The 20,317-nt window shown below is 43.6% G+C and overlaps 2 protein-coding genes across 2 annotated transcripts in view; one reads left to right on the top strand and one right to left on the bottom strand.

The window, feature by feature from the left end:
• The window catches only part of Hr39 (Nuclear hormone receptor FTZ-F1 beta), a 122,619-nt gene extending 105,800 nt beyond the window's left edge, over positions 1–16,819 (bottom strand). The window contains exon 1 of the mRNA XM_037435664.2: positions 16,404–16,819. The gene's annotated coding sequence lies outside the window, so the exon portion shown is untranslated. The remainder of the gene's footprint in view (positions 1–16,403) is intronic.
• A 436-nt stretch (positions 16,820–17,255) lies between these two features.
• The window catches only part of LOC119187512 (S-formylglutathione hydrolase), a 37,188-nt gene continuing 34,126 nt past the window's right edge, over positions 17,256–20,317 (top strand). The window contains exons 1-3 of the mRNA XM_037435649.2: positions 17,256–17,556; positions 17,668–17,766; positions 19,439–19,563. Of these exons, the coding sequence (XP_037291546.1) occupies positions 17,397–17,556; positions 17,668–17,766; positions 19,439–19,563 (384 nt within the window). The 5' untranslated portion in view covers positions 17,256–17,396. The remainder of the gene's footprint in view (positions 17,557–17,667; positions 17,767–19,438; positions 19,564–20,317) is intronic.

Genomic DNA, 20,317 nt, shown 5'->3' with positions numbered 1-20,317 from the left:
TGATCGACACACCCGAGATGTCCGAGGAATATTGGCCCTTGGAATATTGGCCCTTGATCTCGCCAAGGCCTTCGATACGATTTCACAACAGTTTATACTGGAGCAGGTAGAGCGCATAGGATTAGGTCCCAAGTTCCACGCCTATGTTCGCACCTTCCTCAGGGACCGCAAAGCCACCATAAAGATTGGCGAATTAATATCGGAGGCCTTCACGCTGGGTGCGAGGGGCACGTTACAGGGAACGGTAATTTCACCCCTTTTGTTTAACATAGTCATGAAAGGCCTCTCGGAGCGCCTCTCCACTATAGTCCATGCCAACCATGCCTTATATGCCGACGACATTACAGTCTGGTGCACGGGCGGTTCAGATGCTGAAGTGGAGCAGGCGCTCCACTATAGTCAATGCCAACCATGCCTTATATGCCGACGACATTACAGTCTGGTGCACGGGCGGTTCAGATGCTGAAGTGGAGCAGGCGCTCCAATCTACTTTGTCAATCACAGAACGTTTTCTGCAGGGTACAGGGCTTCAGCTATCTGCCTCTAAATCGGAGTTGCTTCTATATCGACCAGTTCGACCCGGAAGAAAGAACGAGTCACCGCTTGATCAGGTGCAGATTACTATAACCACATGGGATGGGCAGTCGATTCCAAGAGTCAATTGTATTCGGGTGCTAGGCTTCCTTCTTGAATCTAACGGCAGAAATTCGCATGTTTTGGCTCGCATCACCTCCCAAACAGAGAGCATGCTCAGACTAAAATTGAGGGTTTCAAGCTGCAGGGGAGGGCTGAGGGAAAGCAATCTCCTTCAGCTCTTCCATTCATTCTTGATGAGCCACATTAATTACGTGACATCCTCGTTAAATTGGTCTAAACGCGAGGAGGATAAACTCGACACTTTATTGCGTAAAAGCATCAAAAGGGTACTAGGCCTACTTATGAGCACCAGCGCGGACCGGATCATGAGTCTGGGCATGCACAACACCCTCACGGAGTTGACCGAGGCACAAACACTAGCTCAGGTCGCGCGACTCTCCTCCATGAAAGCTGGGCAGCGTCTCCTACAGTCGCTGGGATATCATACGACAGGGGAGGAACAGAAGATCTTCTTATCACAAACAATGAAGGGCACGTACGAGGTGGCACCCTTCCCACGTAATGTTCATCCACAGTACAATGTTGGCCGGCGAAAGGCACGAACCAAGTCTCTCCTTGATTTCGTGGCTAAGATCCACGGGTAGTGTAGCTTTTGTCGATGCTGCGCATACGGCCACTCCGATCGTTTTGCAGCTGTGGTCGTTGATCATCGCGGTTGCGTACTCAACTCAGCTTCCATGAGGAAAGCGTCTGCCTCCGTAGCAAAGCAGGTAGCGATAGCCTTGGCGATGACGGACCCTTCGCGTCCAGAGATATTTAGTGACTCCAGGGCTGCCGCTCGGGCGTTTGCCTCGGGGGTAATCTCTAGGAAGGCTGCGCTATTCTAAATTCCAGGGATGTAGTAGGCCACCACACAATCACCTGGTTTCCGGCCCACATGGGCTCAGAGGTGCATCTGACTCTTTCCAACGCCAACGAACTTGCCCATAACCGTGCGCGAGAAATCACGTGCCGCAGCGGTCCGGGCGGGTACGGAGATGGGTTCGCAGATAACTTTAAAGATCCACTTGGCACCTTTAACGAAGTGACGTCCCATTATCAGTTGTCTAGGTGAAGGCACCCGCTTCCGCATGCCAAGCTCACTCGGCTGCAGTCGGTTCTTCGGATGCTACAGGCAGGTTCATACCCATCTCGTAGCACATTCAGCCACTTTGCTGATGGAATAACTCCAGGATGCCCTAGTTGTGAGGCACATAACTGCACACTCGCTCACATGCTCTGGCAGTGTCCAGCGTTACATGGTGCAAAGTTCAGCACAGAAGAAGACTGGGAAAGGGCTCTTAAAAGCCCCGAACTCTTAGTCCAATACTCGGCAGTCCAGGAGGCCTGCGAACGGGCGGAGAGGCACGGTCTTCCAGTCCCGGCGTGGATGCGGCCAGCAACTGCGGCGGACACCTCTTAAGGGGGCGTCTGACCAGTTCTCCAAGACCAAATAAAGTTCATTTCACTTCAGCCCCAAATGGCCAATTAGATGTCACTTATGGTCACGATATTGAATTCTCGTCAACATGTACACGTAGAATACATCGTTTCATCACGATGTATTCTCTGTAGCGATTCAAAAAGCTAGTCTGCATAGCATGCTCACATGATCTGCACAAAGACTTCCCAAAGCCGGCTTCCCTCAGTCTGTCGTATGTGTCGTGGTTGAATCTCTGCAGCAGAAGTTAAAAGGCAGCGCTGCCAATGCAAATGCGTTCATAAGGAAATGAGCAGGCTAAGCCAGAGGTGGTCCCTTATGTGCATCGTGTGAGCCATAACCTCAAGAAGGTGGCTACCCATTAACAGCATCCCGGTCGTATTTTCATCTCTCAAGTTGGCTAAATTGTGCTTACATATCACATGCAACGAGACAAGGGGCTGCCAGAAGCAGCACATAAACCCTTTTAGGTGCTGCGCACAAGAGGTGGTGTGTGAGATACCCTCTGCCAGAAGCACCACATAAACCTCTTCTGCTGCGCACAAGAGGTGGTATGTGAGATATTAAGCTACGGCAATCCTACATCTGACAAACTGGACGTTGCATCAATGGTAGATTGAGAGAGCATGCTAATAGCTTAGGCAAAAGAAATCATGCACATCTTCCTGTGCACTGTAACATCTGCGGATGGGGACCATGCTTTGTGCAAGCGATGATTCTCGGTTAAAGGCCCACTCCGGCAATTTTTTTACTATGCCAGGACAATGGTGCTTTTATGCTTCTTAGACATTCTTCTCACGCGACGGATAACTGAAATGCTTTAAAAATTCGAAAATAATCTTTAATTACCGAAACCGAAACCCAACCGAGTGCGCTTCTACGTGTGACGTAAAGATTAGCCTGGCACTGCCGGAACCGGCCTGATTGCACATAATGCCCGCCAGATGGCACTACCTGTCCACGCCGTCTGCGGCGATCAGCTAAAACCATTACGCTGTTATGGTGAATATATGGCGAATCGTGTGTGGCTCACAACACAACACCACTTGGCTCCTATCGCACGCCCACCAACACGAAAAAGGAAATCGCACGCTCAACCAAGGAAGTGCGGGCGAAACCCATACAATCCATGGCAGACAAGCAGACGCTGCAGTGGCACTTCACTTCGTCACTTCCGTCAGGCAAAACTCAAGATCACACACAATGTTGCCATTAATTCTGGCAAGCAAGGTGAGTGTTTCGAGGCAAGCTATAAAATTCATTTGAAATGAATCTGTGAAACTATCAAGACTGCAATTTGGCATTTGGCAAGACTGCATGGCACGAACGTGCAAGTGAACGTACACAGCGAATTTCATTGAGATCCACTGACCTCGAAAAATCGCCGTACTGGGCCTTTAAGAGTAGCAAACAAACAGCTATAGAGCTCTTGGAAGCATTTTTTAAATAAAAAATAAAGGGTCTAATCGTATCAGTGAAACATCTATAATGTTGTATTCAACAGAAATGAGTTTTTTCGATAGCGTGTTCCCTTGACCATGTCGCTGTACGTCATATGTTGGCTGTGCACGCATGCGCGGAGGTATCTTCTTTGTTCCTGTGGGTTTCCTTAGACTGCAATTAAACAGCTGGTAAAAGGCACTGCTTTTTTCTCTCCTGCTCCTCTCCCATTTCACGAAATGTTTTTTGCGTCTCTCTCATCTGCACTAACTAGGAAAATTTATTTCAATCAAAAGAACTCGCATATATCTTCCTGGGACACATGTGAACGAACGGACAGGACGGCGCAGCCAGCTGCCGGGAAAGTGCCGTTCAAAACTTCGCCTAAGGCCAACTGAAAAGTTAATGCCAAGGTATAGCCAAAGTACCCAGATTGATAGAAACAACATTCCTAGATTCTTTGGACATGAACACCAAAATGCTTTCAGCTTAGTGTCCCCCCCCCCCCCCCCTCTTTATCGCCTCTACCACTGCGTAAGCAGTTTTCCTTTCGCTAGTGATTGTTCCGCCGCAACCACGGTTTCCTGTGCAGTGGTTGGGGAAAACAGTGGTTCCGTTTTCAATCCATGTGCACTGACTGCGCACGTACCTTTAATATCATGCCGTTTTAACTGGTCGAACGCTGAACGTGCGTTGTTAAGGGTAGGAAGTTGAATGGTGGCCTCCTACCGCTGCCACCAGTTGTAAAGGACTCGAGGTAGGTCGATGGCAAGAACAGCGGGCTTCTTTAAGGTAGCTGGCTTTCCATCGTCGTCTGTATAGCCGATGTTCGCCAGTGAGGAGACGCATTCATAGGGATAGAACGAAGATTTATTTAAATTATAGGAGAAAAATAGGAACTGTACAGGGATCCAGAAGATCCCGCAATATGTCAACAGAGGATTCAGTCCTTGATTCAGCTCATGATTCAGCTCGATTCAGCACTATTTAGAAAATGTCTTCGGCTTTTATAGCCCGCCGTATCCTTACACGGAGATCCGAAGGAGGCGGTCACTACTCTTGCCACAAAGCAGGGGACAAAGTCTATGTGGTCCACCCACCAGAAGAAAGGGTGCAGATATTGCACCACTCGGCTGGGCGAAACGGGCCAATGGTAACAGGAACGCACCACACAAAGACGCACCCAGCCCTTGCCTTGAAAGCACCGAAGGGCGAGGAGGTAGAATCCGGAGAGGGAAAGTGGAGCTCCTCCGGGGAGATGGCCGCTAACCCGAACGTCCGCAGCGGTCCATGCTGCTTTCAGCTTCAAGCAGTCCAAACGCTTGATTCAGGTGAACGGCTTCTTCGGCGCGTTCCCCCTCTTCCGGGCTGTCTGTGCGTTGAGATGGCCTCGCGTAGATGACAAAAGAAAGCCGAGTGAAGAGGTCGTCTTAATGAGACCCGCCACAGTAGCACCGTTCCCCCGCTGTTCGAGCCCGTTCAACAAAAGGCTTCTCTCGCGAAGCTTTCGTTGAGCCGACTGCTTCCTGGAATATCTATAAGACAGCGTCTTGCAGACTGGGCGCCGATGGGGTTGAAAGTCTCCCTAACAGACCAGCTTTCGCACAATGGCGCCTTCCCAGACGAAGTGCCGGGCCAAACAACGTAACGGCGTGCACTTTCGGAGTTCTGTCAGTTACGTTGTCGCCACACATGATCGTGTGAAGACAACCGCGGTTCCATACACAGCAGTTGTGGCAAAAGATAACCACAGTTATGACTGCATGCTCTGGCCGCGCGTGTCCTTCCAAAGCTTCAAGAAAGCTGCTCTCAGCCTTCGTTGCACAGTTTCGAACTAAAGTTCCAACCTGCCGCAATAAAGAAAAGAGCTCAGATCTGAATTTCAGCCCAATGAACGATTAGATGAACGCCTCTTAAACTTTTTTACAATAAAATGCGATATGTTCGCAAGAAACCTGGATTGGATTCAGCTGCATTTTTGTCAATGCGGTCAACCATGCACAAAAATTTCAATTTCCGGGAGATTTTCCTAACAATCGTACAAACATAAAACTGGTCAAAATCCGGGAGACTTAGCAGGTATTCCGGTCTACCACATAAAGGAGGTCGCAATGTCGATTGGGAGTGCTCAGGAAATTCAAAGATTTTCAAGATTTTTCAAAGTTTTTTTTTTCTCCCTTAAAACAAAATCTACTCTTTTAAAACTTTCTGCTTATCTTGCTGACAAAACATATTATGCAACAATATAAAAGCCATATTTTAACTTAGACCACTACATTGCAAAAATTAAGCTGCAATATGAGTTAAAATGCTGCTTTCCCAACTTTAAACACAATATTTTAGCACTACTTTTGCTTAGTTAGCTCCCAAAGTGTTTTATTCATTTAAAATAAAAACATATAAAGCAGAAAATATATATACAGTAATGGTAAAAAATAACGTGCTTTTTATAAAAAATCATGCTAAACATAATATTGCAACTTTTCCAAAAAGCAAAAAATAAAAAAATAAAACAAAATTGAATAAACTATTATAGTCTATTATTATTGAATTATTATTATTGAAACTATTATTGAAATTATTCTTATTGAAACTATTATTATTGAATGAACTATTACATAGAGTATTGCCTGGAGATTAATGCGAAAATTGTTTTGTAAAAAACTGGGGGACCCTTAAGCTTCGCCTTTAAGAGATGAACGCGATAGCGATATCCGGCTTCTAGTGCACCCTTTAAACAAAAGCGCAATACTTATTAATATGTTTTGTTATACACACACACACGCACACACAGTAGATTGTACCAGCACGCGCTATTATCACCGAATGGGCTCGTTTTCCTCGTGACACCTGTCGAACAAAATGCGTTGAATGGGCCCTGAAACACTTTCAAGTAACCATGGAATGAATTCACTAGAAAAGCTTATTGCCTCACGAATTCAACACCTCAAAAATTTTATGAATCCGTCCAGCGCGAGTGGAATTACAATGGTTTGTTGCACGCTGCAATAGCATTATCTCTCTTCTCCTCCCGACGAAAGCGCTGGAAGCTAAGCAGGGAGGGGTGGTAGGCCCGGCAGGGGCAACGAAACTACCGCGCCTCGAGACCTTGAGCGCTTGTTTTTCTTCAAATCACGCGTGCACGCGTGGACAAGTAGCGGCCTCCCGCGGCAATCTCTACAACTTGCTTTTTTTGGTCACAGACGCACAGAAAATTTTTCGCTCACAACCAACAGGGCAGACGCCAGCAGCGGGATTTCTGCGACATGAGCTAACGCTAACGCGTTAATAATTACTCAAACCAGTCATATTATATAAATTAAGCATGACACAGTTTCACTTGGATACCCAAAGAGTTTGAAGTTCCCTCAAGCAAATACGAATTTTTTTTGCAAAATAGAATGACTCAATAACTACTTCTCACATTCACATATATCTCCACGATTTTTTTCAACATGATCAGAGATGGTCGAAAATTGACCGAGTACACTTCATATGAATGATCCATATTATATATATAGACTGCAAGCCAATAGTGTGTTAGGATAATCATTGGTGACTCTCAATCAAAGTACCTCTTCGACCATTTTGAACCCCGTGAAATGAATACGGCAGTCTTCGCTTCTCAGTCTGGACTATTGATGCAGGAAGTGCTCTCACTGCTGGACTTCATTTCATGTGCAGTGAACACTTTGGTGTTGCATGTGGGTGCTAATGATATTGCCTCCTTTCCAGCCATGGTCGAACTTGACAAGTTCAAGGATATGGTGCTTTTTTTTTCTTTTTGTGGCCCCCAGACTGGTCGGGCGGCCCCCTGCTACAGGATGTGCCATTTCACTTACGTCCTCCGAAGAAGGCTGGACCACTACCTGAAACTGTTAGGATAAAAAAAATAATTGTCTTGTTTCCTATGCTGCACTACTCTCGAAGTTTATAATATTCATTAAGGTAGCCTGAAGAAGTTCGGTTCATAACCAACAATATATATTATGAGATCTTGGTTTGGATTACTTTTTATTAGGCCGGGGACCCCTCAGCCGACAGTTATGATGAACTAAGAATGATGATGTTCATACATGAGAACGATGAGGATGCATGATCAACACATGATCACGATGATAATGGACAGATGAAGAAGACGAGTATGGACAGATGAAGAAGACGAGTATAATAAATGCCCACGCTTTCCTCCCACGTGAAAGCGGCCAGCCTGGCCGCAGCAGATCAAGGGGACGAGGAGCGTCGCATGAAAGGCTTCATGCGGGAGACGTGGACAGCTTTGGTACTTCGAAAATGGCGGTTAGTTAGAGCTACAAGGAATGTCACGTGATAATTCACTGGGGAAGTCTCCTTCAGAGCGGTGTACGGCCCGATGAACTGTGGCTGAAACTTATCACACAAGCCAGGGGTGCAAACAGGTGTCAACAGCAGCACCTGGTCACCAGGACAGAAAGATACAGCACGATGCGATTTACCATAAACCGTCTTTCTATCTTGATGCCTGGCTTCGGTATTCATGCGAGCATGTTCGCAACACTGGGTGAGTTGTGAAAAGTATTCCTCAGAAGCGGATGCAGATGGGTTTATATTGGCGGTAAATAAATAAACATTGAGAAAGGAAGCAGAAGAGTGTCCATAAACCAGGCGAAACGGTGAGCAGCCTTTGTCCGCTAAATGGACGTGTTATAAGCGAAAGTGACGAATGGTAGAATTGCATCCCAGTTTTTAAAATCTGGTTGAATATAGGCCGCGATCATGTCAGCAAGAGTGCGGTGGAATCGCTCGGTTAGTTTGTTGCTCTGGGGGTGATAACTTGACATGGTCTTATGAATTGTGCCACAGGCTTCGAGAAGTTCGTTGACTGGTTGAGAGAGAAAGACTTTTCCATGGTCACTGATCAGAACATGTGGAGCACCATGGCACAGTATAATGGCTTGGAGAACAAAGTCAGCAATTTCAGAAGCTGACGAAGTTTGTAGGTGTTAACCCACTCATTACCAGAGCTGACACGCTCGAAATCGTCCAGCCAGCCCTTCACATCTTCCCCGTGCATACCACCGAAAGGATAGGGCTCACGCTGGTGGCTGTTAATGATGTGAGAAGGCGTGGCACGTGGAGGAGGAGTGGGAATGGCTGCAGCACTGACTTCATTCTGCTGTGACATCTTTCTATATAATAATAAATGCCCACTACATATATATATATATATATATATATATATATATTGTTGGTTATGTTAGGTTTTATGGCATAAAAGTAGAATACATATCCAGTCAATTTGCTACCATCTCCGATCACGCTAAAAAAAAAAATTGTGCAGGTTTATGTGAATGTGAAAAGTAGTTGTTCAGGCTTTATATTTCACAAAAAAATGTGTTGCCTAAAGGGCACTTCAGACTTTGGGCACCAAAGTGAAACTGTATCCCACTACATAACTTGTATAGCACTACTGGTTTGAGCAATTACTAGGAAACAATTTTTGGCTTAAACTCAATGCGCTACTCTTTCATGACTATGATGGGTTATTCATTTTCTTTTGAAGTTGCTTTCCATGGTGAAGAATTGCAATATATGCTTCATGTCTAGCGTTTTTTTATAAAAATCACAGAATTTTTCTCTAGTAATATATTTAAATATACTGTGTTCCTATATTAAATGATTAATATACTGAATGAAGCAAAAACATTGCCAGAATATAACTTCAAACATTGGGCACTGAAAGGCCCAATGTTAGGCCTTTCTACCCAGAGATTGAAATTCAGTTGTGGTGGGGAGTTGTGCGCGAGTGTAAAACGAACACATAGCCGTGAGAATTTTTCGAAGCCATAGTATCGGGTTAGACGCGTTTGATTATAAAAACACAACAATCGCTCTTTCCCTCCTTCTTTCGCTACCCTCTGCTCTCAAAGCCTCTTTGCCCTCTCGCCAAGTGCCCCTCGAATCGTGTCTTCCCCGAAAATGCGAGTTTTTTTTTTTTTTTTTTTTTTTGCCTCCTTGACTTAACCCCCCCCCCACACACACACACATACGTTTTTACTTCATATTTTTTTTCACTCCTTTCATATCTCTCCTCCTTCACCTTACTTTCTTCACTCTCACTGTTCCTTCAGTCCCCGTTCTCCCACAAGTGTATCAGTTGAGGTGTCCTCCTATCACGGACAGTTATTGAGTAATCCGCATCCCAATTTCTTGCCTCCCTCCTTCCCCTCTCATGTGGCATGCAAATGCACATGCGGTCTGTGCATGTCTAGGAGAATGTGTGCTGCAGGGAGGTAGTGCATGCAGTCAACACGAGAAACAACAAGGATCGTGGACAGCTGCTTGCAGGTTGCTTGACCAATCACAGCATGCATGCACGGCCTGTCAGAATGCGCTGCGCCACATGGAGGCCGGAAAGGTCCGGAGAGGAGATGGGATTGTTTTTTCAAATATGTGGTGCGCTGGCGGCTCGTAGCACTGTCACTTGTGGCATCGTTGATCGTGACGGCATTGTGCACATGATGCGCGTGTTCACTTGAAATGTTTGAAAAAATATCTGAGGCGGTTTAGGGGCCCTGTAAGTGAAACTGTGTTGCCTTGAATAATTTATATTTTATTAGTGATTTTAAAAATTACTACGAAACAACTTTTACCTGAATGGCCCAACCGCGGTGGCCTAGTGACTAAGGTACTCTGCTGCAGACACACAGGTCGCAGGATCAAATGCCGGCTGCGGCGGCTGCATTTTCGATGGAAGTGAAAATGCTGTAGGTTCGTGTGGTCAGATTTGGGTGCATGTTAAAAAACCCCAGGCGGTCAAAATTTCCGAAACCCTTCACTACGGCATCTCTCTTAATTCATATAGTGGTTTTGGGACTTTCACATATCAAACTTTTACCTTAATCTCGAGACGCTATTCTTTCAGGACTATGATAGGTTATTCATTTTATCTTTTACTTTTTTATTTTTTGCTCTGGCAAAAAATTGCAATATGCTGCATGATAAGTATTTTTTATAAAAGCACAAATTTTTCCACTAGTAACATGCTTACATTTTTATCTTTAAAGTGTTCCTATATTAAATTGCTAAAACACTTCTGGAGCGAATGAAGCAAAAATATTGACAGAATATTGTGACAAAGTTGGGGAAAATAGTGCTTTGATATTATGACTTATTTAAACATTCAGTAAAATATCAGCAGTCATGCAAACACTGTGGAATCAGGGCGTCAATGAAGCATATATAAACATCCTGGAAGAATTCTACTGGGGATCAACTGCTACCATAGTGCTTCATAAAGAAAGCAACAGAATACCAATCAAGAAGGGTGTAAGGCAGGAGGACACAATCTCCCCAATGCTATTCACCGCGTGCTTACAAAAGGTTTTCAGAAGCCTAGAATGGGAACAGTTAGGGATAAGAGTTAATGGAGAATACCTTAGTAACCTGCGCTTCGCCGATGACATTGCATTGCTGAGTAACTCAGGGGACGAATTGCAACTCATAATTACAGAGTTAGACAAGGAGAGCAGAAAGGTGGGTCTTAAAATGTATCTGCAGAAAACAAAAATAATGTACAGCAACCTCGGAAGGGAGCAGCACTTCGACAGAGGCAATAGTGTACTTCAAGTTGTAAAAGACTATGTCTACTTAGGGCAGGTAATAACCGCAGAGCCGTACCACTATATTGAAGTAACTAGAAGAATAAGAATGGGGTGGAGCACATTTGGCAAGCACTCTCAAATCTGGACAGGTAGATTGCCACTATCCCTCAAGAGGAAGGTATATAACAGCTGTATCTTGCCGGTACATAGCTACAGAGCAGAAGCCTGGAGACTTACAAAGAGGGTTCAGCTTAAATTGAGGACGACGCTGTGAGCAATGGAAAGGAAAAATGGTAGGTGTAACCTTAAGAGACAAGAAGAGAGCAGAGTGGATTAGAGAACAAACGGGGGGTTAAGCATATCATAGTTGAAATCAAGAAGAGGAAATAGACATGGGCCGGGCATGTAGCACTTAGACAGAATAACCGCTGGTAACTAACTGGATTCCCAGAGAAGGCAAGCGGGTTAGGGGAAGACAGAAGGTTAGATGGGCAGACAAGATTAAGAAGCTTGTGGGTATAAATTGGCAGCAGCAAGCACAGGACCGAGTTAACTGGCGGAACATGGGAGAGGCCTTTGTCCTACAGTGGACGTAGTCAGGCTGATGATGATGATGATCTACCAAGGAACGATATTGATAATAATAATAATAATAATAATATTAAACATGCTGTATGCTAGTATGCAGCTATAATTCAAGCAGTATAGTCGTGGGCGGGGGGGGGGAAGATTATAATCATGGGCAGGGGGGGATTAAGGGAGTCTGGACTTTTCTGGTGTTCAAGCTGTAGAGGACACACCTTGCAATTATTGTCCCACTTGAGATTTAGCTTTAGCGTCTGATATAATTGAGTTAACAGTTAAATATAGTGCAATCAACTTTTTAAAAGGCTTTATATCTTTTACTGTGTACCTGTAGTAAATACCCCTCAGCTGTGTGAACGATGGATAGCAAGAAAAGGTGAAAAAAAAAAAAAAGACTGATTAGAACAATGCAATTGCTCGAGCTCGGACCCCATGCTCGTTTTTTAAACTTTATTTGAAAGAATAATTTAATTGTTACATAAATAAAAATACAACCCCCATTAAAAATACGAATTGGACACCATGGCCTGATATGTGTCACCCCTTGAGATTTTTCTGGATTTACGCCACTTTGTAGAATATTAGAATGATAGTGTATACAGCGGCGTGATTTTGGTTTCGCTTATACTCACGGGATGATCCCATGGTTCAACTTCATTCTTTTTAGTGTGCCAACACCATTTTGGAGCAGGTTTGGAGCAGTTACTAGCAAATATTGCACTTTGGAGCAGCATTTCTCTTTTGGAGCAGTTTGGAGCAGCACGTCCATCACTGCAACTGCTTCACAGTCCGAAGGGGCAGAATTATAATATAGTCGATGACTTATAATACAGTATTACAATATTATGAAAACTGCTATGGTAAGCTATACTTTAATTATGTCATTAATTGTTATTACCATGTGTTAATTACAAGAATCCATAACCAACACACCAATACTGTACTGCAGGCCATCGATTGCACTATGGTTCTGCCCCTTGAGATTATGATGCCGCTGATAATAACCTGCTCTTTAATGGCCCAAAAGGAAAGATAGCGTTCAAGAAAATTAGCACTATAGCCCTTTTTTATTTTGTACACAGCAGTATCACTAAAACAAGTGACAAGCAGTTGTATTACATCCATTATTCGTTGCCGAAAAGCCCCACTGACACCTCGCGCTGACGAGCTATGCAATGAAGGTGAGGCAATGGCAGACCTTTTACTACCTTGTGGTTCAGTTGATAGAGCATCAGTTGGTAGAGCTTAGTTGGTAGAGCATCGTACGCGTTATTCGAAAGTCGCAGGTTCAGTTCTTAGCCACGGCAAGTTATCTTTTCACCCATTTTTTCAGCTTCTTTCTTCAGATTTGCCATTCGGTATGTATGTATGTATGTATGTTTATATATATATATATATATATATATATATACAAAGACTTATCAAAAGTATTAGAAATACAAAAACAATTGTCTGTTCCATAAAACGAAACTTTCACTTTCTTGATGTGCACATCCCACACACAAGTGCAAATGTTACGATTTTCATCATCCTGCAAATTCGTTCTCAATGTGATCACGGTGCCAGACTCCATACTACTATTGAGCAATGATCCGAATGATAAGATTGATATGTGAGGTTTAACGTCCCAAAACCACCAGATGATAATAAGAGACGCCGTAGTGGAGGGCTCCAAAAATTTTGACCGCCTGGGGTTCTGTGCAGCCAAATCCGAGTACACGGGCCTACAGCATTTATGCTTCCATCGGAAATGTTGCCGCCGCCGAATTTTAAGAGCCCGAAAGGAAAATGAGTAGGAATAAACAGTTCCCTTGCAAAATAGCTGCAAGACAGAATAGCGTACAGTCCGATCACCATGGATGAGTGCCTAAGCCAAGCTCTTAAAAAAATATCCCAAGCCAGTGCCACAGGGGAGGGGGAAAATATGCCCCCACCATGAAGCAGCCCGGAGGGGGCCTGAGCTCCCCAGCCCCTCCTATGGCATCAACTGCTATTACTAAAACTGGAGGCATGAACAAATTAGCTTAAAGGGACACTGAAAGTCAAATAACAATTTACATCAGAGTGAAAGCTGTATGACAACATCTAAAACGACAATGTTATCAACAACAGTGAGCACTTACCAAGACATTAAGGTAAATGCACAAGAACACAAGAGCCGCAGTAGGACATTTTCAAAATGATCCAGATGACATCAGACGGACTGCCTACAATCACTAGTAATTGATCTAACTGCACTAAATAAAGAACCTTCCGTGCATCAAGAGGCACAATGAAATGCTGCTTCGTTTCTGTTTGATTCATGAAAAAAAGAACCGCCGGACGTTACTATGGGGAATGGCGCGAATAGTTCAAAAATTGAATTTTCGCGTGGTTACACGGGACACGTGGTGCCATCTAGCGGGGTGCAGTTAAAACAAAAACGATTGAAATCTCGAAGCCAATGGCGGGGAATTGATCACTGGCCGTTGTTGCTGCTGTGGCTCCCGCTGCTTTCGGTCTGCTGCTACTAGTGCAGTAAAGCCGGGCAACGTTGGTGCACGGCAACAGTTATGCGAGTTGGTCCAGAGTGCGCTTCTTGAGGCGGATAATTTGAAGTGCACTAACCCGATGCAGACCACCAAAACATGATTTTATTTCAGAATGGGCCCTTCCTTGGCCTGAAAGTAACACTACGAGGTTTCTGCACCGCAATTTCAACAATCAACGTCGGCTTAATAGTTCTCCGTAGTGTCCCATTAATAAAAACTAACAGATAATGAAGCCAAGGAAGGTATAGGGGCCTTTACCTGCATTGTTTTTTTTTACCTGTATTGTAGTCATTGTGAGATGAATGCGAGAAAAATAAAGAGGACGAAAGCACAACTTTTCCCTTATTTTGTTCATGTATGAATGAGGTCAATATAACAACACTTAGGCAAGGGTGAATTGTGAGACTTCTCATACATGGAACTTTCACAATGTGAGCATGACTTGCCAAAGTGCATTATAATCTACTATAAAACGCATGATGTACTATGAAGTTTCACCATTATGAGGATAAATTCTGTTCACTTAGACTTTTTCACAAACCCAATTGACAAATATACATGGCAAGTGATCCAACTCGGCCATAAGCCCAAATCATGTAACATTACTGATTTTCAGCCACAATTAGTCGCAAGCAATATACAACAAGCTCGAACAGAACAATCCCATATACCAGGCTAGTAACTGAAACTACTGCAACAGATAAATTAGTTGGAAAACACAGCACAGTACACACCCACAATCTTACCACAATACATGTCACTTGCTACAATGGCACCCAGAATCTTCACTATCACCTACAACGAATGCTATGTTGACGCATACCTGATGATACACGAGTTATGTCAAGGTTAAGAAGAGTGAAGATGAAATGGGGAAAATTTCTCGGTGATAATGGCCACTTCACTATGACCATTCCACACTGATTTCAAGCGCTGTGGCTCAAGACAGGTTGCCTAAAGGTATACAGTAAAACCCCTTTACAAAAGGCATGCTTTTGAGAGCTATTCTGGTCTTTTATATGAGATGTCTCATAAGCACAGTACCTCATACGCATTTTATTATCAACCCGTATTGTACTGTGGCACACTGGTGTCTCTATACCCATTTGTCTCTTATATCAGTGTCTCTTATAAAAAGGTTCAGTTACAAGTCGAAAAAATTACAATGCGTTGGCTTAACTGCATATGGAAAAAGCGTTCCTAGTTTCCACCTATTATCAAGGCTTTGTTATTATTTTATTCCCCAAGCATTACGGCAACGCCATTTTTTGACCACTTGATTCATGGTGGGATCACTAAGCAGTAGTTAAAAAAAACATTCACGGCGAATATTACGAGAACGAAAAGAAAAAAAAAAAGCGCGACGACCAGCTGCATAGCGAGAGCAGTCATTCGTTAAACGATTTCTAAGGTAGCCCGACGAGCAGAGAGAACAAAGCTATCGGCATGGAAAGACGTCGTACTTCGTTATCAAATCGGGTCAGATGATATTTCTCCTGTGCAGCCTGCACGGCATAGTGTCGGGGCGTGAACAATAGGCAGCACGCGAAACGGGGGGAAAGGGGTGCCGGAAGCGTCAACTAACAGCTAGGATCGGCGATATCAATACTGTCATAAAAAGGGGCCCCTCAAGAATGCCAAGCATCCGCACCGGCAGCCGACGAGACATTGCTCAAGGCACTTTCCCAAGTTGTCGTGCAGCTTACGCTGGCGTTCTCATTTGTAAAACAATAAAAAAGAAAGAGAATTAGGCCGGCAAGACGATCAGGCGGCACTGCGAAGTGCCGCTGCGTTTTTTATTGCTCTCTATGTTCTGAATCATAACCAGCTCGAATAAGTGACACCAGATCGCAACAACGGGTGTTCATTTCACCACCGATTGAAAGCAGAATACCTGAAGAGCGTCCAGAAATCAACCTCAATCATGATGCGACCATCACCGATTGCGGTCGGTGTTGCTCGCAGTCAATATTAAGGCTTATTCTGGACTATCGGAAGAATCGTACAAGCACGTGGGTTATTTTATAATGCCGCAAGGCGAAGCGAGCGTCAAAAAAACTCGCTCGGCAGGGTCACTACCCTTGCGCTCCGGCGGACGACCCAAACAATATCGATCGCTCGCGATGAAGACTGGTTCCGCCAAAACATACTGGCGAGACAGCGCCAAGACCAGACGTAGGCACTCACCTTTTTCCATTATGATTCGCGTCCGGCGGCTCCCTCGGCGAAGCAGTAACTTGTCGCTTCTGTCAGTCTGCATAGCATCCAACTAGGCCTAACGCAAATGTCGGCTGGCTGACCCTCCGAAACCGAAAACCCCACACTCACGGGCTCACAGAACGCTTGCTGACACCGATCGAGCAAATGCATCGGTTCGCCCAGTCTACTGGAGCCACGCTTCATACAAAGCCAACGAAGGCATCGTAGCACACTCCTGTCGTGATAAATTTGTGTAACGCCAAATTGCAACACACTACTAGCACAGGACCACGGCGTTATGCACCCTCGCTCAAGGCAACACACCGTTCCAGCTTAGTCATACAGTTCATAGGTGTCGCGACGCGCTTTTGGCCCTCCTGTTGAGCGTGTTGCCCGCCGGCCGCAGCCTAGTTGCACGCAATGCGTCCTGCTGCAACTGTGCTTGCACATTCCGGCAACGCGACGTCTACGTGAAATGAAATTCTAGACAGTGGCTAAGCCAGGTACTTTTTCACAATAATTCACAAAGATGTGCGTCGAATTAATAAAAAAAAATTGAAACGTAGGAAAATGATTACACATGTTCAGAAGAGATAACAGCCAACCACTCTTAACGCTAACAAATAAGTACTCTAGATGATTCGTTTTGTCGCAAAGATAAAATGAAGTGCTATCCCTCTAGCATTTGCAATGCTAGCCTTCACAGATCGCACAGGGACATAAAAATAAAAATTACCTCGCATCAATTTTAATAGAGGGCAGCAATTACCACGCCATAGAGTCTTGTGGTTACTACAAAACGTCTTCATGTGTCGCACCAGTCATAGAGTTTCCTAAAATCGAGTCACACACACACCACGTGATACCACCAAGCAGCCGAATTTTACGTTTATCGGCTGCCGTAGATCTAGAAGTGCTTTTTGGGCGTCTTCCTCCTTGTTCGCAGAAATTGGCTTAGTTTAACTAACTGCAGAATCAGAAATGGAAGCCCTGACGTTGGTTTCCAGTAACAAGTGTTTTAATGGCCTGCAGAAAGTCTACAGCCACTTCAGTGAAACTCTGAAATGCTCCATGAAGTTCGCAATCTATTTGCCGCCTAAATCAGAAGTCACCTCCGTTCCTCTTCTTTACTGGCTTTCTGGTGAAGTAGCGCTACCACCTTCTTGTTTCCTCATGATATAAACGATAAAGTGCCCCGGAATATTGTGCCACCTTGCATGCGCTCTAATTCCTTATGTAATTTGCATTGCAGGGCTGACTTGCACTGAACAGAATTTTATACAAAAAGCTGGAGCCCAGAGGTATGCCAGCGAAATGTCAATAGCTATAGTATGCCCCGACACAAGCCCTCGTAAGTTTTAGGAGTAACTCATCTTTAGTGTTACAGTAAACAAGTGCATATCCTTTTGTGAACACTCGGGGGGGATTGTGAAGAACGGTTAATTCAACCATAGTCCCTCAAAAAGTATTGAAGGACTATGATTCAACGTAGCGTGCACACGTGCTGGCGTGCTCTCTTACGTATTTCAAAAATGCGTGTAATGCACGTATGTTGCATTGTCAAGGCTTCTCAAGTCTATCTTATGTCGACCTCCGAAGTAGAATATAAGTGTTTAATACAATATCTTGTTACAGCCTTGTTAACTCAAAGGAATTAAATTTTAAAATACAACTTAGCTAAGTATTGCAAAATAAATTCTTGCCCTGAGTGGATGTGAAGTCCTGAGTGGGATTTCATTGTTTTTTGGCACCTTAAGTTCCCTCAATTGCCAGAAATATATGCGAATGGATCGTTATAGTTTAGTTTAATGTAGTGTGGGGATTGGGCGTATTTAAGAAATCCACTACAGCGTTTATGATCAGCATGACATCATTCTGTGTGGTGTCTTTTCATCTCTGAAGTGGCGCTTCTTGTTATCCCTCGTAAGGCTGTTCCAAAAGTTTAAATTGTTTTAGTAAAAACATGTTCTGTTTACCATTTAGTAAACCCCAAGTTTAGAAGAATGGTGCCACACATCAGATATTATTCGTGATCATGCCCGATTTGAAGAGAATTCAGTAAGCTCCTTTGCATGAGCTAAAAAAAGCGAGACCATCCCAATCTGACTTGATCACAATCTGTCGTGCACCATGGGATGTGAATGTAATTAAAGATTCTTATGGTGGGATTTTAACTCTAAGTCTCTAGTGCCAAAGTAGCTAATGATGCATTGAGGTAATGATTTTGAGAATTGTAAAAAACTCAAGTGTGACCCAATAATGAAACCAATTGCTACATGTCTATTTTTAGTCATAATTAATCTGGCATGCCTCATAACAGTGTCCTAGTTTTGCAAATTAAAACCTCAGAAATTATTACATCACTATTCTGCCTGCCTTGTAAGTTTTTGACAACAGATATTATGAACCTAAATCTTTATATTGTACATAAATTAGTGATTGCCTTTATTTTGTGCAGCCACTGTACTGAATGCATTGAAAAGTGCATACAATATATTGTTTTCTGACAGTTTGTTCTGCTTAATTTTCTTGTCAGCACACCAATTACTGGTATTTTATGTGCATTTCTACTGAGCTGACATCTTGATAAGGGGATTGTGTATACGATAAGAGTTATTATTGGGTGATTCGGCTAACATTAAAGGGGTGCATAATAGTGCGAACTTAGAAATTAATGACAGAAGAAAAGAAGTAGGAGGGAGCGCAATGGTCAAGTGCTAAGTTTCACATGAAGAAGCGAGACATGAGTTGTATCGGTGGTACGTCTGTTTTACTTTTACAAAACCTGAGGCAGCTGTTTAATGTGCAAGTGTGAACAACTTTTGCTGATATTGATACAAGCATGCACAAATTGTTGTAATCTGGTGGCTTGTTCTTTCAAATAGTTATCACTTTCAAAAGATAAACCCGACCTTTCTGCTCCCTCCAACTTTTCTTCTCGTGTCTCTCATTTCTAAGTTTGTGCCATTGCGTACTTCTTTGAGTATGTATATGGTTTTGCATATATTTTGTAATTTTTAAAGGTGGATGCAACATTGAAGGAGAGGATGACAGTTACGACCTAGGCACTGGTGCTGGCTTTTACGTCGATGCTACCCAAGGGAAATGGAAGGCAAATTACAAGATGTACTCCTATGTGACAAAAGAGGTACTGCTTTTCTTTTTATTTCCTTTTTGACAGTGTTATTTGTGCAACAGTAATAAGCAAAAGTGCAAAAAATGTCGACTTTTTCTCGTCTTCAACACTCATTGTCAGCCTACTGGCATACCTGAATAAGAAGTCATAATCTTGATTTCCTACAAGTACAAATGATAATTATGTGCTTGTGTTCTTGCAACTTTTGTAAAATATTTGTAAACAATCACAGCTTAACAGTTGTTATTCTTGCTGGGACATCTTATGACTTCATTAAGCAATGATTTTAGAGTCTCTCACAAAGCCTCTGTAATTTGAAAAGTTTGACTGTTAATAAATGTATGCTGCCTGCACATGGTGGGAGGACAGTAGCACCAAATGTGTTGGATTAATGAACAAGTGTACTTGCATGTGCCCGGCTAAGCCATGTGAAGTGAGGCTCGCACAGCCTGTTTGCTGCAATCAATCTCTTACTAGTAAATGCTGTGTCAGTTTTTTGTGATGAAAAAAGGGGTGCACACATTCAATATATAATACTGGTCATAGTATGCAAGCAGTTCATCATACCTCTCCCAGAACCCATCAAGCTTAAAATGAGGTTTTAGAGAACTGTTTTGAAAGTCTACAACTTATATGTTTAGTGGCCTCTTGTTACGCACTAGTAAAATTCATGCCTGTGTGGCACTAACACGATCGATAGTCAAGGCTCCCTAGAACATACTAGCAAAAAATATAGTAGCACACAGCCTGGAATTTACAATTAATT

Source organism: Rhipicephalus microplus, chromosome X, assembly GCF_043290135.1.
Source record: "Rhipicephalus microplus isolate Deutch F79 chromosome X, USDA_Rmic, whole genome shotgun sequence".
Lineage (NCBI taxonomy): Eukaryota > Metazoa > Arthropoda > Arachnida > Ixodida > Ixodidae > Rhipicephalus > Rhipicephalus microplus.
This window is presented reverse-complemented; position numbering and strand designations above follow the sequence as displayed.